Genomic DNA, 12741 nt, shown 5'->3' with positions numbered 1-12741 from the left:
TTCCCGCCTCTCTCCGCATCCCTAATGCTTTCCATGTGTCTTTGCTTAAGCCAGTTATTTTCAATCGTTTCCTTTCTGAAGCTCCTCACTCACCTCCGCCTGCCGCCGCAGACGATGTATTTGAGGTGAGAGATATTTTGGCCATGAGAAAGCAAAAAGGGAAAACCTTTTTTTTGGTTGATTGGAAGGGCTTTGGTCCTGAGGAGAGATCCTGGGAGCCCCAGGAGAATATCCAAGCTCCTCGAATCCTGGCTAAATTTTTGTCCGGTCTGCGGGGGAGGGCGCATAAGGGGGGGGTACTGTCACGCGGCGGCTGCCGCGGACTTCCTCTCTTACCTCCCTTCGGCCCAGGCTCACCCGCTCTCCGGGGGTCACCTCTCTGCCGCACCGGCCGCTGCGGGTCTCGGCGCGGTCTCTCCCGGCCTCCCGTCCACGGCCCACGATCGCCTCTGTCCAGCCCCCTGGTGCGCGCTCCCGCTCCTCCTCCTCGGTGGGTGCGTCTCCTCGCTATGGCCGGGCGCGCGCTCTCCCCCACCTGAGGATGCGCGTCTCCTCCTCCAGCTGGAGGTCATGACCTGGAAGGCCTTCGCTCTCCCTATATCAGGCCGCCTCCTTCTGGAGGCGATGCCTGACTATCATTAGTACTTGCTAGTGACTCTGGCCGCTCTCCTAGCGCTCCCCTGCCTTCTCCCGTGCATTTACCTAGTTCCTCTTGTGCTTCCTCTCCTAGGTTCTGTGGCTTCGGTTCTCGTCCGTGTCCCTCCTGTGTCTTCAAGCCTTGCCATCCCTCCTGTCTCGCCAAGACGTGCCGTCTCTCCTGTGTCTCCGAGCCGTGTCGTCTGTCCAGTGCCTGCTCTTTGGATCTACCTGTCTGTCCGCTCTGACTTTCCCGGGTACCGGCTACCGTGGTGATAGTTCCCCGTGGGCCTGCCCCATACACTCCCTGTATAGGGGGTGGTCCACCTGGTCAGCTCGCCCTCGGGAGGTTCGTTGCCACGGTCTAGTGGGTCCACCCCAGGAGTACCTTACAGAAGGTTTACCATCTGTCTTATTTTTGGAAAAAAGAGAAACAGAAAGAAATAAAGATAAAATGACGAAAAAAAATTTTTAAAAATGGAGAGTGTTTATAGAAACGTCACTGACCACCAGAGAAATTCAAGACTTAATGAGCGCCTTTGTGGATTCGGATTGGTATCTATTAGAGGATTTGAGTGGTAATCTGGGAAAACTGAAATGTGTTATATGAGCTACATGGAGGATAAGGTGTCTGAATTCAGTCAATGTAATCTATGAAAATGTGGACTAAGGGGGTTTGATAATTTTATATTTGTTAAAGGCCCTGTCACACTAAGCGATATCGCTAACAATATCGCTATAACGTCACTGGTTTTTGTGACGTTATAGGGATATCACTAGCGATATCGCTATGTCTGATACTTACCTCCGACCACTCCCCCGCTGGTTATCGCTGATCGCGCGAGAACGTCCTGGACCATTTCTCGTCATCAGCTTCCTGCTGGGCTTCCTGCTGTGACGACGAGCGACGCGTGGAGCCGGGCGGGAGGACGTCAGGATCGCCTCTTCTGACAGGTAAGTAGCGACCCCCGACCCCTGCGATGTCGCTGGTGAGATCTGCCTGTGTGGCAGCTCAATAGCGACCACTAAGCAATGTACCAGCGATCCTGACCGCGTCATATCTAAGTGTGACAGTACCTTTAGTTTATTTTTGCTTCTATTCAGGCTTAGGTGATAAGCATGTTTAAATATGTTCTTTGTAACAATTCAATGCAACGTTTATAGCTTATAATATGCAACTTCATTACAAAATCAATAAAAATGATGTTTCAAAAAAACCCCAAAAAACTCAGATCTATAAAAGTGTCACACTAGTTAACCCCTTCAGTGAACTCCATAAAAAAGCCAAAAAAAGTAGCAAATTATGCTTTATCATCACACCGCTTGGAAAAAGTGGATTAAAACGCGATCAAAAAGATGAAAGTAAATAAAAATAGCATCACTGAAAATGTCATCTTGTCCCACAAAAAACAAGCCACAATATAGCTCAATCGGCGGAATAATAAAAAAGTTATAGCTCGCAGAATAAAGTGATGCAAAAATAATTATGCTTTCTATAAGTTTTTATTGTGTAAAAACGCCAAAACATAAAAAATATAAATGAGGTATTGCTGTAATCGTACTGACCTGAAGAATAAAGCTGCCTTATCAATTTTACCACACGCAGAACGGAGAAAAATAAATAAATTCCTAAATTGCTGGTTTTTGTTCATTCTGCCTCCACAAAAATCGGAATAGAAAGTGATCAAAAATGTCATGTGCCCGAAAATGGTACCAATAAAAACGTCAGCTCGTCCTGCAAAAAACAAGCCCTAACATGACTCTGTCGGCCGGAATATGGAAAATTTATAGCTCTCAAAATATGGCGAGGCATAACCTTTTTACAAAAAAAGCGTCTTTTAGTGTGTGACAGAAGCTATACATAAAACAAAGGATATAAATCTGGTATCGCTGTAATCGCACCGACCCAAAAAATAAAGACGTCTAATCACTAATACCGCACGAGGAACGGCATAAAAAATAAAACCAATTCTTCACCGTTTGTGGATTTGTTCATTCTGCCTCCCAAAGATCGCAGTAAGGTGATCACAGTGGTTTACCCCCACATATGGGGTATCAGCGTACTCAGGACAAATTGCACAACAACTTTTGGGGTCCAACTTTTCCTGTTACCCTTGGAAAAAATAAAATTGGGGCAAAAAGATAATTTTTGTGAAAAAAACATGATTTTCTATTTTCACGGCTCTACGTTATAAACGTCTGTGAAGCACTCGATGGTTCAAAGTGCTCATCACACATCTAGATAAGTTCCTTGGGGGTCTAGTTTCCAAAATGAGTCACTTGTTGGGGGTTTCCACTGTTTAGAGCACATGAAAAGGGAAAAGTATATGCACACAAATAGGGATCACCACAAAGATATGAAAAAAGTATCAATTTTATTAATGGACACAACAAACAGACACTTTGTGGTTAAAAACAATTAAAAGGTCTGAACAACCAGACATTGATAACAAAACAAAGACAATGGGTCATTTTAATAAATAGTTAAATGCTATGGGTCCCAAGACCAACCATACAGTATAATGCCAGGTATCTGCTAGTTACCATAACCTAGGGTCTATCAAATCAATTGTTATGACAATCATGACCTCAAATCAAAAAAATACCATATTATCAATAACTACTATGGTTACATAGAAATTCTACATATACCATGGACAGGAAATTGAATGCTTATCATGTTGCCAACACAAATAAACAGACATTAATAAGTCCCTTTCCCTAGCGTGATATCACCTGGTTTCTGAGGATGAACAAGCTACCGGGTAGGTTACATGGGACCCCCAAACCCACGCGTATCGACACAGTGATGGGTTTCCACTGTTTAGGCACATCAGGGACTCTCCAAATGCGACATGGCATCCAATCTCAATTCCAGCCAATTTTGCCTTGAAAACCTCAAATGGTGCTCCTTCCCTTTCGAGCCCTGCCATGCGCCTAAAGAGTGGTCTTCCTTCACACATGGGGTATCGGTGTACTCAGGAGAAATTGCACAACAAATATTGTGGTTTGTTTTCTCCTGATACCCTTGACAAAATAAAAAAAATTGTGTCAGAAGTAAAATTTTTGTGAAAAAAGTCAAATGTTCATTTTTTCATTCCACATTGCTTCAATTCTTGTGAAGCACCTGAAGGGTTATTAAACTTTTTGAATGTGGTTTTGAGCACCTTGAGGGGTGCAGTTTTTAGAATGGTGTTACTTTTGGGTATTTTCTGTCATATTAACTCTTCAAAGTGACTTCAAATGTGAGGTGGTCCCTAAAACAAATGGTTTTGTAAATTTTGTTGCAAAAATGAGAAATCACTAGTCAAATTTTAACCCTTATAGCTTCCTAATAAAAAAAAATGTTTAAAAAAAAGTGCTGATGTAAAGTAGACATGGGAAATGTTATTTATTAACTTTGTATGACATATCACTATGATTTAGGGTCATAAAAATTAAAAGTTTTAAAATTGTGAAATTGTCAAATTTTTTGCAAAATTTATATTTTTTTTCACAAATAAACACAAGAAATTTTGAAGAAATTGTACTACTATCATAAAGTACAATATGTCACGAAAAAACATTCTGAGAATCCGTGGGATACGTTGAAGCATTCCAGAGTTATAACCACATAAAGTGACAGTGGTCTGATTTCAAAGTTAAGGCCTGATCATTATCCTACAACGTGGCTTGGTCCTTAAGGGGTTAAATACAAGAGCGCAAATGAGAAATAAAAATGTAAAACAAAAAACAATGGGAGGGAAAAATAGAAAAACCTAAAGCTTGCTGTGACACTGGTATTGGCACCCTTTACATTAAATTAGTCACATGTGACATGAATTAACCAATGAATTATGACTTCAAAGTTTTGTGACGTAGCGATCACTATCCCCTTTAGGACAACTACCCCCTTTTGGGATACCTTCCGTGGACACCCCACCAGCTCTAGCGGATGCACACGGTTCACGGATAGATCTCCTTGAGAGCGTCACTGTAAGCCACTTCACCCATGGCTGCTTCGCTTCCCAGGGCTGTCGCAGGATCTCCTGGCACCCACAGCTGTCGAACCCCTGCCGCTGTACACCGATCCATGATGGGCATTCTGCACAGCTCCTGCTCTTGTCCTGGGATGCTCCTCCAAGCCACAGCAAACCTGGGTTGAGTGCATTGATAAACTTCGTAACCCCACCAAGTTACAGCCAGATGCTTTAATCTTCGTGGCTCTTCCGAGCCACAGCCAGACGCTTGCTTCTGCGTGTCCTCTTGCAGCTCTCATTGCCCCTAGCAACCAGGCTGTACTGCTGCAGAATCCAGAAACGTGCACTTTGCCCGTTGCCCCAGGAACCGAGCTTGTAGGCCTCATCCGTTGTCCCTAGCAACAAGACTACAAGACTGCCCGCATTCTCCGACCACATGTGACGTAGCGATCGATAAGCGGGTTGGGGTACACTCACTTGGCAGCGATATTTGAACATACAGCAACAGTTTCTTCATTTAAATAAGTCCATTTCTGGTTTATTACACATCAATAAACAACTGTAGGCCATGTAAACATCACGTAACCGACATACAGTCCATTCTCTTTAGCAGATACACCTGCTCACTTTATAGAAACGTATCTGACATATTAGACCATATCAACTGCGATTACGTCCGCACAGTTCAATAACTGATACCTGTCAGTGAACACAATTCCCCATGCTCTGGGTTACCTGCTTCACAGATTTTCAGGCTTCACAGGCTTTATATCGGTCCTGTCACTAGTCCGGACCATCAGTAGCTTCCTTGATTTTCAGGAGATCCAGCCTCACACATAACCTTTTCTACCCATGTGGTGCAACCAGGAAGCATATAGGACCTTTCTGACATCACAGGAACACACCCCCTGGGAATTATGTGGTTAACCAGCCCACCCATCACTTTCTGGTTAACCCTTAAATCCAGTCCTAATCAAATATACAGGTTTGAGGGACAACAAGACCCAGCAATCTGTCCTGGATTTAGATCGCAGTAGACCTCTGTCTGTGCGATACATACCTGTCTCTCATGATACAACTAACTGGTACATCACAGTTTTAAAAAGCCACATGGTGAAGACAAAGGAGCTGTCTGAGGACATCAGAACTGCTATTAGCAAACACAAGACTTCCAAACGTATAAGGCCACCTCCCAAGATCTTGGTATCCACGTTTCAACAGTGTGCAATATTATTAAGAAATTTGCCAGGCTTGTAACCGTCAAGAACCTCCCTGGACGTGCTGGAAAGAGAAAAATTGACAATAGATGTCTTCAAAGGTTGGTACGATTTATGGAAAAAAAACACCCCGTCAAACACTCAAAGATCTGAAGGCCAACCAAGAACAGTCTGGGGTTATCGTTTCAACAAGTACCATATGTCGCACACTAAACCAAGCAGAGCTTTATGGGCGAAGGCCAAGAAAGAAAGCATTGCTGAAGAAAAGACAATAAAAGGAACAAATGATCATTGACAAAGAGTACCTTGACAAACCAAAAAGTACACATCCAAAAGGAAAAAATGGACCATTTTAAAATGGCCATCAATGAGTATTGACCTCCATACCATTGAAAATCTTTGGGGTGAGCTAAAATCTGCCTTTGTGAAAAAGAAGGCTACAAACATTCAGCTTGAACAAAATGCAGAGGAAGAGTGGGAGAAAATACCAGCTGAGAAGTGCAAGAAGCTTATAGATGGCTACAAGAAACGTTTGGAGGCTGTCATTGATTCCAAAGGATGTGCAACCAAGTATTAATCAGGGGTGCCTTTATTGCTGCACATGCTGTTTATTCTGTTTCTTTTTTGAAATTGCAACATCTAAGTTGAAAAACAATGTTTTATTGTTGTATTACTTTGGACCACCAGTTAAATAATCCTGAGGATATACGGTAACTTTGGTACATTTATTTCTGAAGATAATGTACAGTCTATGAAAAAATGAAGGAGTGCCAATAATAGTAACCAGCACTGCGTATGATTCATACATAGGTTTATTATATGAATAATAATTGTTTTTCACTAGCAATCATTGATAATTGTATACATTTTCTAGTAATAATTTAATGCTCCAAATTGTTTTCCCTCTTTCTTGTAGATGTTTAATTTTTGTATAACTTGTATTTTTTTTCTTAAATGTTTTCAATAAAACGATAAAAAAAGAAATTTGCTACTTCCTTGTGTGTGTCCTTAGATGACCAACAAGAGTTGCTTTCACTGTAAAATGTTTCCCACATTCTGAACATGAATATGGCTTCTCCCCTGTGTGAATTCTCTGATGTGCAACAAGAGTTGATTTCTTTGTAAAACATTTCCCACATTCTGAACATGAAAATGGCTTCTCCCCTGTGTGAATTCTCTGATGTTCAATGACATGTGATTTCTCATTAAAACATTTCCCACATTCTGAACAAGAATATGGTTTCTCCTGTGTGTGAGTTTTCTGATGTCTAACAAGATGTGATTTCACTGTAAAACATTTACCACATTCCTTACATAAAAATAAACTATCCCCTGTGTGAATTCTCTGATGTCTAACAAGATGTGATTTCCGTACAAAACATTTCCCACATTCTGAACATGAAAGTGACTTCTCCCTTGTGTGAATTCTCTGATGTGTAACAAGAGTCATTTTTCTATTAAAACATTTCCCACATTCTGAACATAAAAATGGCTTCTCCCCTGTGTGAATTCTCTGGTGTTCAATGACATGTGATTTCTCATAAAAACATGTCCCACATTCTGAACATGAAAATGGCTTCTCTCCTGTGTGAGTTCTCTGATGTCTAACAAGATGTGCTTTCACTGTAAAACATTTACCACATTCCTTACATAAAAATAAATTCTCCCTTTTGTGAATTCTCTGGTGTCTAACAAGATGTGATTTCCATACAAAACATTTCCCACATTCTGAACATGAAAGTGACTTCTTCCCAGTGTGAATTCTCTGATGTGTAACAAGATTCAATTTTTTATTAAAACATTTCCCACATTCTGAGCATGAAAATATTTTCTTCTCTTTAAGAGCTATTTCATGTTCACTAGTACTCCTATGACTTTTGTTTTGCATATCGGTCATTGATGAAGCAGAATGCATGACCTGTTGAAAATGATCAGATGAAAGTTCTTTTCTCAGAAGGGATTGAGGTGTATTGGGGATAATAGCATGTTCTTCATATGTAGCTGGTGTAAGACCATGATCATCTATTGCGAAATCTGGAAGCATCACATGTCCCACAGAGCTCCTGGTACAGTCATCTGTCAAGAAAAACAATTATTATTTTCCAGTAATACTACTACACCAAAATCATATCAATAGTATATATTTTATACATTTTTAATGCAAATTGTAATACAAATAATTTACCAATTGACTAAGAAAGTACAGCACAAATCAATGACTATTGGATTATTACGTTAGGCCTCCAGGTTCTGCCGTTCCAATTTCTCACTTCTCTGTAGGATTCATGTTTCCCATGGAGGAAGTACGCAGCCCTCGGCAGCTCTGCCCAATGCAAGTGTGAAACCAGCCTTACACAGCAAATTCACATTATTTTTGTTATTCATAGTGCTGTCTATTATTACATAGCATGATATTTTGTCTTGTATAGCACATCTCTTACACAGCAAATTCACATTAGTTTTGTTATTCACAGCACCTTCTCCTTATTACACAAAATCCTCTCTTTTTAGATATAAAGCAAAATAAATGCTCATGGAGCTACATCTGACCAGAAGACCAGTCCATCAGCCTCCTCCATTAGAAAAGAAGTATATATATGTATATACACTGCCGTAACTACAAAGTTATGGGCCTCGGTGCGAACTTTCAAATGGGGCCCCCATGCCAAAATACACACGCGGCACCGCTACGCACACCTCCTACACGCACATCTCCGCTCCATACACTTCGTACACACACGGCTCCTCTCCGTACGCACACGGCTCCACTCCGTACACACACGGCTCCACTCCGTACACCTTGTGCATACATGGCTGCGCTCCATACACTTCGTACACACACGGCTCTGCTCTGTACACCTTGTACACACACGGCTCTGCTCCGTACACCCTGTAAACCCCTCCTGACCGCACACATAAACTTACCCTCATTCAGCATCATGACAACCAGCACAGCAGCATCCTGCATACACTGAGACCCCTGACTCCTCCTCTCCGATGACCTCATCACAAGTCCTGTGTGCACAGAAGAGAACAGCCATCACACGCTCCTGAATGCGCGCCTTCCACCTTATAGCCTGCCTGGCAGCCAATCAAGGCACGGAGCTGCACAGTCAATGAGCGGCTGCAGCTCCCAGAGGCTGCTACTCCCCTGACACGCCCGCTACACAACTCACAAGCAGGCCCCTAAGCACTCTGGGACCGCTGCGACCGCAGTAGTTACACCCCTGTGTCATATATATATATATATATATATATATACACACACACACTGTATATACACATACCCACAGTATGTATATATATATATATATGTGTATGTATATATATATATATATATATATATATATATATATACACAGTCATGGCCAAAAGTATTGACACCCCTGCAATTCTGTCAGATAATACTCAGTTTCTTCCTGAAAATGATTGCAAACACAAATTCTTTGGTATTATTATCTTCATTTAATTTGTCTTAAATGAAAAAACACAAAAAGAATTGTCCTAAAGCCAAATTGGATATAATTCCACACCAAACATAACAAAGAGGGTGGACAAAAGTATTGGCACTGTTCGAAAAATCATGTGATGCTTCTCTAATTTGTGTAATTAACAGCACCTGTAACTTACCTGTGGCACCTAACAGGTGTTGGCAATAACTAAATCACACTTGCAGCCAGTTGATATGGATTAAAGTTGACTCAACCTCTGTCCTGTGTCCTTGTGTGTACCACATTGAGCATGGAGAAAAGAAAGAAGACCAAAGAACTGTCTGAGGACTTGAGAAACCAAATTGCGAGGAAGCATGAGCAATCTCAAGGCTACAAGTCCATCTCCAAAGACCTGAATGTTCCTGTGTCTACCGTGCGCAGTGTCATCAAGACGTTTAAAGCCCATGGCACTGTGGCTAACCTCCCTAGATGTGGCCAGAAAAGAAAAATTGACAAGAGATTTCAACGCAAGATTGTGCGGATGTTGTATAAAGAACCTCCACTAACATCCAAACAAGTTCAAGCTGCCCTGCAGTCCGAGGGTACAACGGTGTCAACCCGTACTATCCGTCGGCATCTGAATGAAAAGAGACTGTATGGTAGGAGACCCAGGAAGACTCCACTTCTTACCCCGAGACATAAAAAAGCCAGGCTGGAGTTTGCCAAAACTTACCTGAAAAAGCCTAAAACATTTTGGAAGAATGTTCTCTGGTCAGATGAGACAAAAGTAGAGCTTTTAGGGCAAAAGCATCAACATAGAGTTTACAGGAGAAAGCAGAGGCATTCAAAGAAAAGTACACGGTCCCTACAGTCAAACATGGCGGAGGTTCCCTGATGTTTTGGGGTTGCTTTGCTGCCTCTGGCACTGGACTGCTTGACCATGTGCATGGCATTATGAAGTCAGAAGACTACCAACAAATTTTGCAGCATAATTTAGGGCCCAGTGTGAGAAAGCTGGGTCTACCTCAGAGGTCATGGGTCTTCCAGCAGGACAATAACCCAAAACACACTTCAAACAGCACTAGAAAATGGTTTGAGAGAAAGCACTGGAGACTTCTAAGGTGGCCAGCAATGAGTCCAGACCTGAATCCCATAGAACACCTGTGGAGAGATCTAAAAATGGCATTTTGCAGAAGGCACCCTTCAAATATCAGGGACCTGGAGTAGTTTGCCAAAGAAGAATGGTCTAAAATTCCAGCAGAGCATTGTAAGAAACTCATTGATGGTTACCGGAAGCGGTTGGTCGCAGTTATTTTGGCTAAAGGTTGTGCAACCAAGTATTAGGCTGAGGGTGCCAATACTTTTGTCCGGCCCATTTTTGGAGTTTTGTGTGAAATGATCAATGTTTTGCTTTTTGCTTCATTCTCTTTTGTGTTTTTTCATTTAAGACAAATTAAATGAAGATAATAATACCAAAGAATTTGTGTTTGCAATCATTTTCAGGAAGAAACTGAATATTATCTGACAGAATTGCAGGGGTGTCAATACTTTTGGCCATGACTGTATATATATATATATATATATATATATATACACACACACGCACACACACTGTGGAAAAAAGTATTTAGTCAGCCACCAATTGCGCAAGTTCTCCCACTTACAAAGATCAGAGAGGCCTGCAATTGACATCATAGGTATACCACAACTATGAGAGTCAAAATGAGATAACATGTCCAGAAAATCACCATGTCTGATTTGGCAAGATTTATTTTTCAAACTATGGTGGAAAATAAATGTTTGGTAACCTAAAGACATGCAAGATTTCTGGCTCTCAGAGACCTGTAGCTTCTTTTTTAACAGGCTCCTCTGTCCTCCACTCATTGTCATTACCTGTAGTAATGGCGCCTGTTTGAACTTGTTAGGCCGGTTTCACATTAGCGCTTTTTAAGCGCACGCACGGCCGGGGGTAGCTCTGCCCCCGAGCCGGCTCTCTGCCCGGCGTGCCCGCCCCTTGCTTATAGCGCCGCCTCCTAGCGGACAGCGGCGCCTGCGATCGGCGCACCCTATCTTTAGCATAGGGTGCGCAGATCGTGCGCAGGCCGTGCGCTAGTTGCGCTTTGACCTGCGCTGCGCACTTTTGACGGTGCGCCGTGCGCGCCAAAATCGAACTTTTCGGATTTTGGCGCGCACGGCGCACCGTCAGAAGTGCGCAGCGCAGGTCAAAGCGCAACTAGCGCACGGCCTGCGCACGATCTGCGCACCCTATGCTAAAGATAGGGTGCGCCGATCGCAGGCGCCGCTGTCCGCTAGGAGGCGGCGCTATAAGCAAGGGGAGGGCACGCCGGACAGAGAGCCGGCTCGGGGGCGGAGCTACCCCCGGCCGTGCGTGCGCTTAAAAAGCGCTAATGTGAAACCGGCCTTATCAGTGTAAAAGACACCTGTCCACAACCTCAAACAGTCACACTCCAAACTCCACTATGGTGAAGACAAAAGAGCTGTCAAAGGACACCAGAAACAAAATTGTAGGCCTGCACCAGGCTGGGAACACTGAATCTGCAATAGGCAAGCAGTTTGGTGTGATGGAATCAACTGTGGGAGCAATAATAACAAAATGGAAGACATACAAAACCACTGATAATCTCCCTTCGATCTGGGGCTCCACGGAAGATCTCACCCCGTGGAGTCAAAATGTTCACAAGAACTGTAAGCAAAAATCCCAGAACCACACGGGGGAACCTAGTTCATGACCTGCATAGAGCTGGAACCACCGTAACAAAGGCTACCATCAGTAGCACACTACGCCGCCAGGGACGCAGATCCTGCAGTGCAGACGTGTACCCCTGCTTGAGCCAGTACATGTCCGGGCCCGTCTGAAGTTTGCTAGAGAGCATTTGGATTATTCAGAAGAGTATTTGGAGAATGTCATAAGGTCTGATGAAACCAAAGTACAACTGTTTGGTACAAACAAAACTTGTCGTGTTTGGAGGATACAGAATGCTGAGTTGCATCCAAAGAACACCATACCTACTGTGAAGAATGGTGGTGACAACATCATGCTTTGGGGCTGTTTCACTGCAAAGGGACCGGGAAGACTGATCCATGTACATGAAAGAATGAATGGGGCCATGTATTGTGAGATTTTGAGGGCAAACCTCCTTCCATCAGCATGGGCATTTAAGATGAAACATGGATGGGTCTTTCAGCATGATAATGATCCCAAGCACACTGCCAAGGCAACGAAGGAGTGGCTTTGTAAGAAGCATATGAAGGTCCTGGAGTGGCCTAGCCAGTCTCCAGATCTCAACCCCATAGAAAACCTTTGGAGGGATTTGAAAGTCCCTGTTGCCCAGCGACAGGCCCGAAACATCACTGCTCTAGAGGAGATCTGCATGGAGGAATGGGCCAACATACCACCAACAGCGTGTGCCAACCTTGTGAAGACTTACAGAAACCGTTTGACCTCTGTCATTGCCAACAAAGGATATCTAACAAAAT

The 12741-nt window shown here is 43.1% G+C and overlaps 1 protein-coding gene across 1 annotated transcript in view; it reads right to left on the bottom strand.

Annotated features, from left to right (window-relative positions):
- Window positions 1–3092: 3092 nt before the first annotated feature.
- The window catches only part of LOC141070536 (uncharacterized), a 148495-nt gene continuing 138846 nt past the window's right edge, over window positions 3093–12741 (bottom strand). Inside the window, 1 exon segment of the mRNA XM_073559548.1 lies at window positions 3093–7648. Coding sequence (XP_073415649.1) covers window positions 6801–7648 — 848 coding nt within the window. The 3' untranslated portion in view covers window positions 3093–6800.

The sequence above is a fragment of the Dendrobates tinctorius genome, unplaced genomic scaffold, assembly GCF_039654945.1.
Source record: "Dendrobates tinctorius isolate UK_male_01 unplaced genomic scaffold, ASM3965494v1 ptg000014l, whole genome shotgun sequence".
NCBI lineage: Eukaryota > Metazoa > Chordata > Amphibia > Anura > Dendrobatidae > Dendrobates > Dendrobates tinctorius.
Note: the sequence above shows the minus strand (reverse complement) of the source record. Positions and strands in the feature narration are given on the sequence as shown.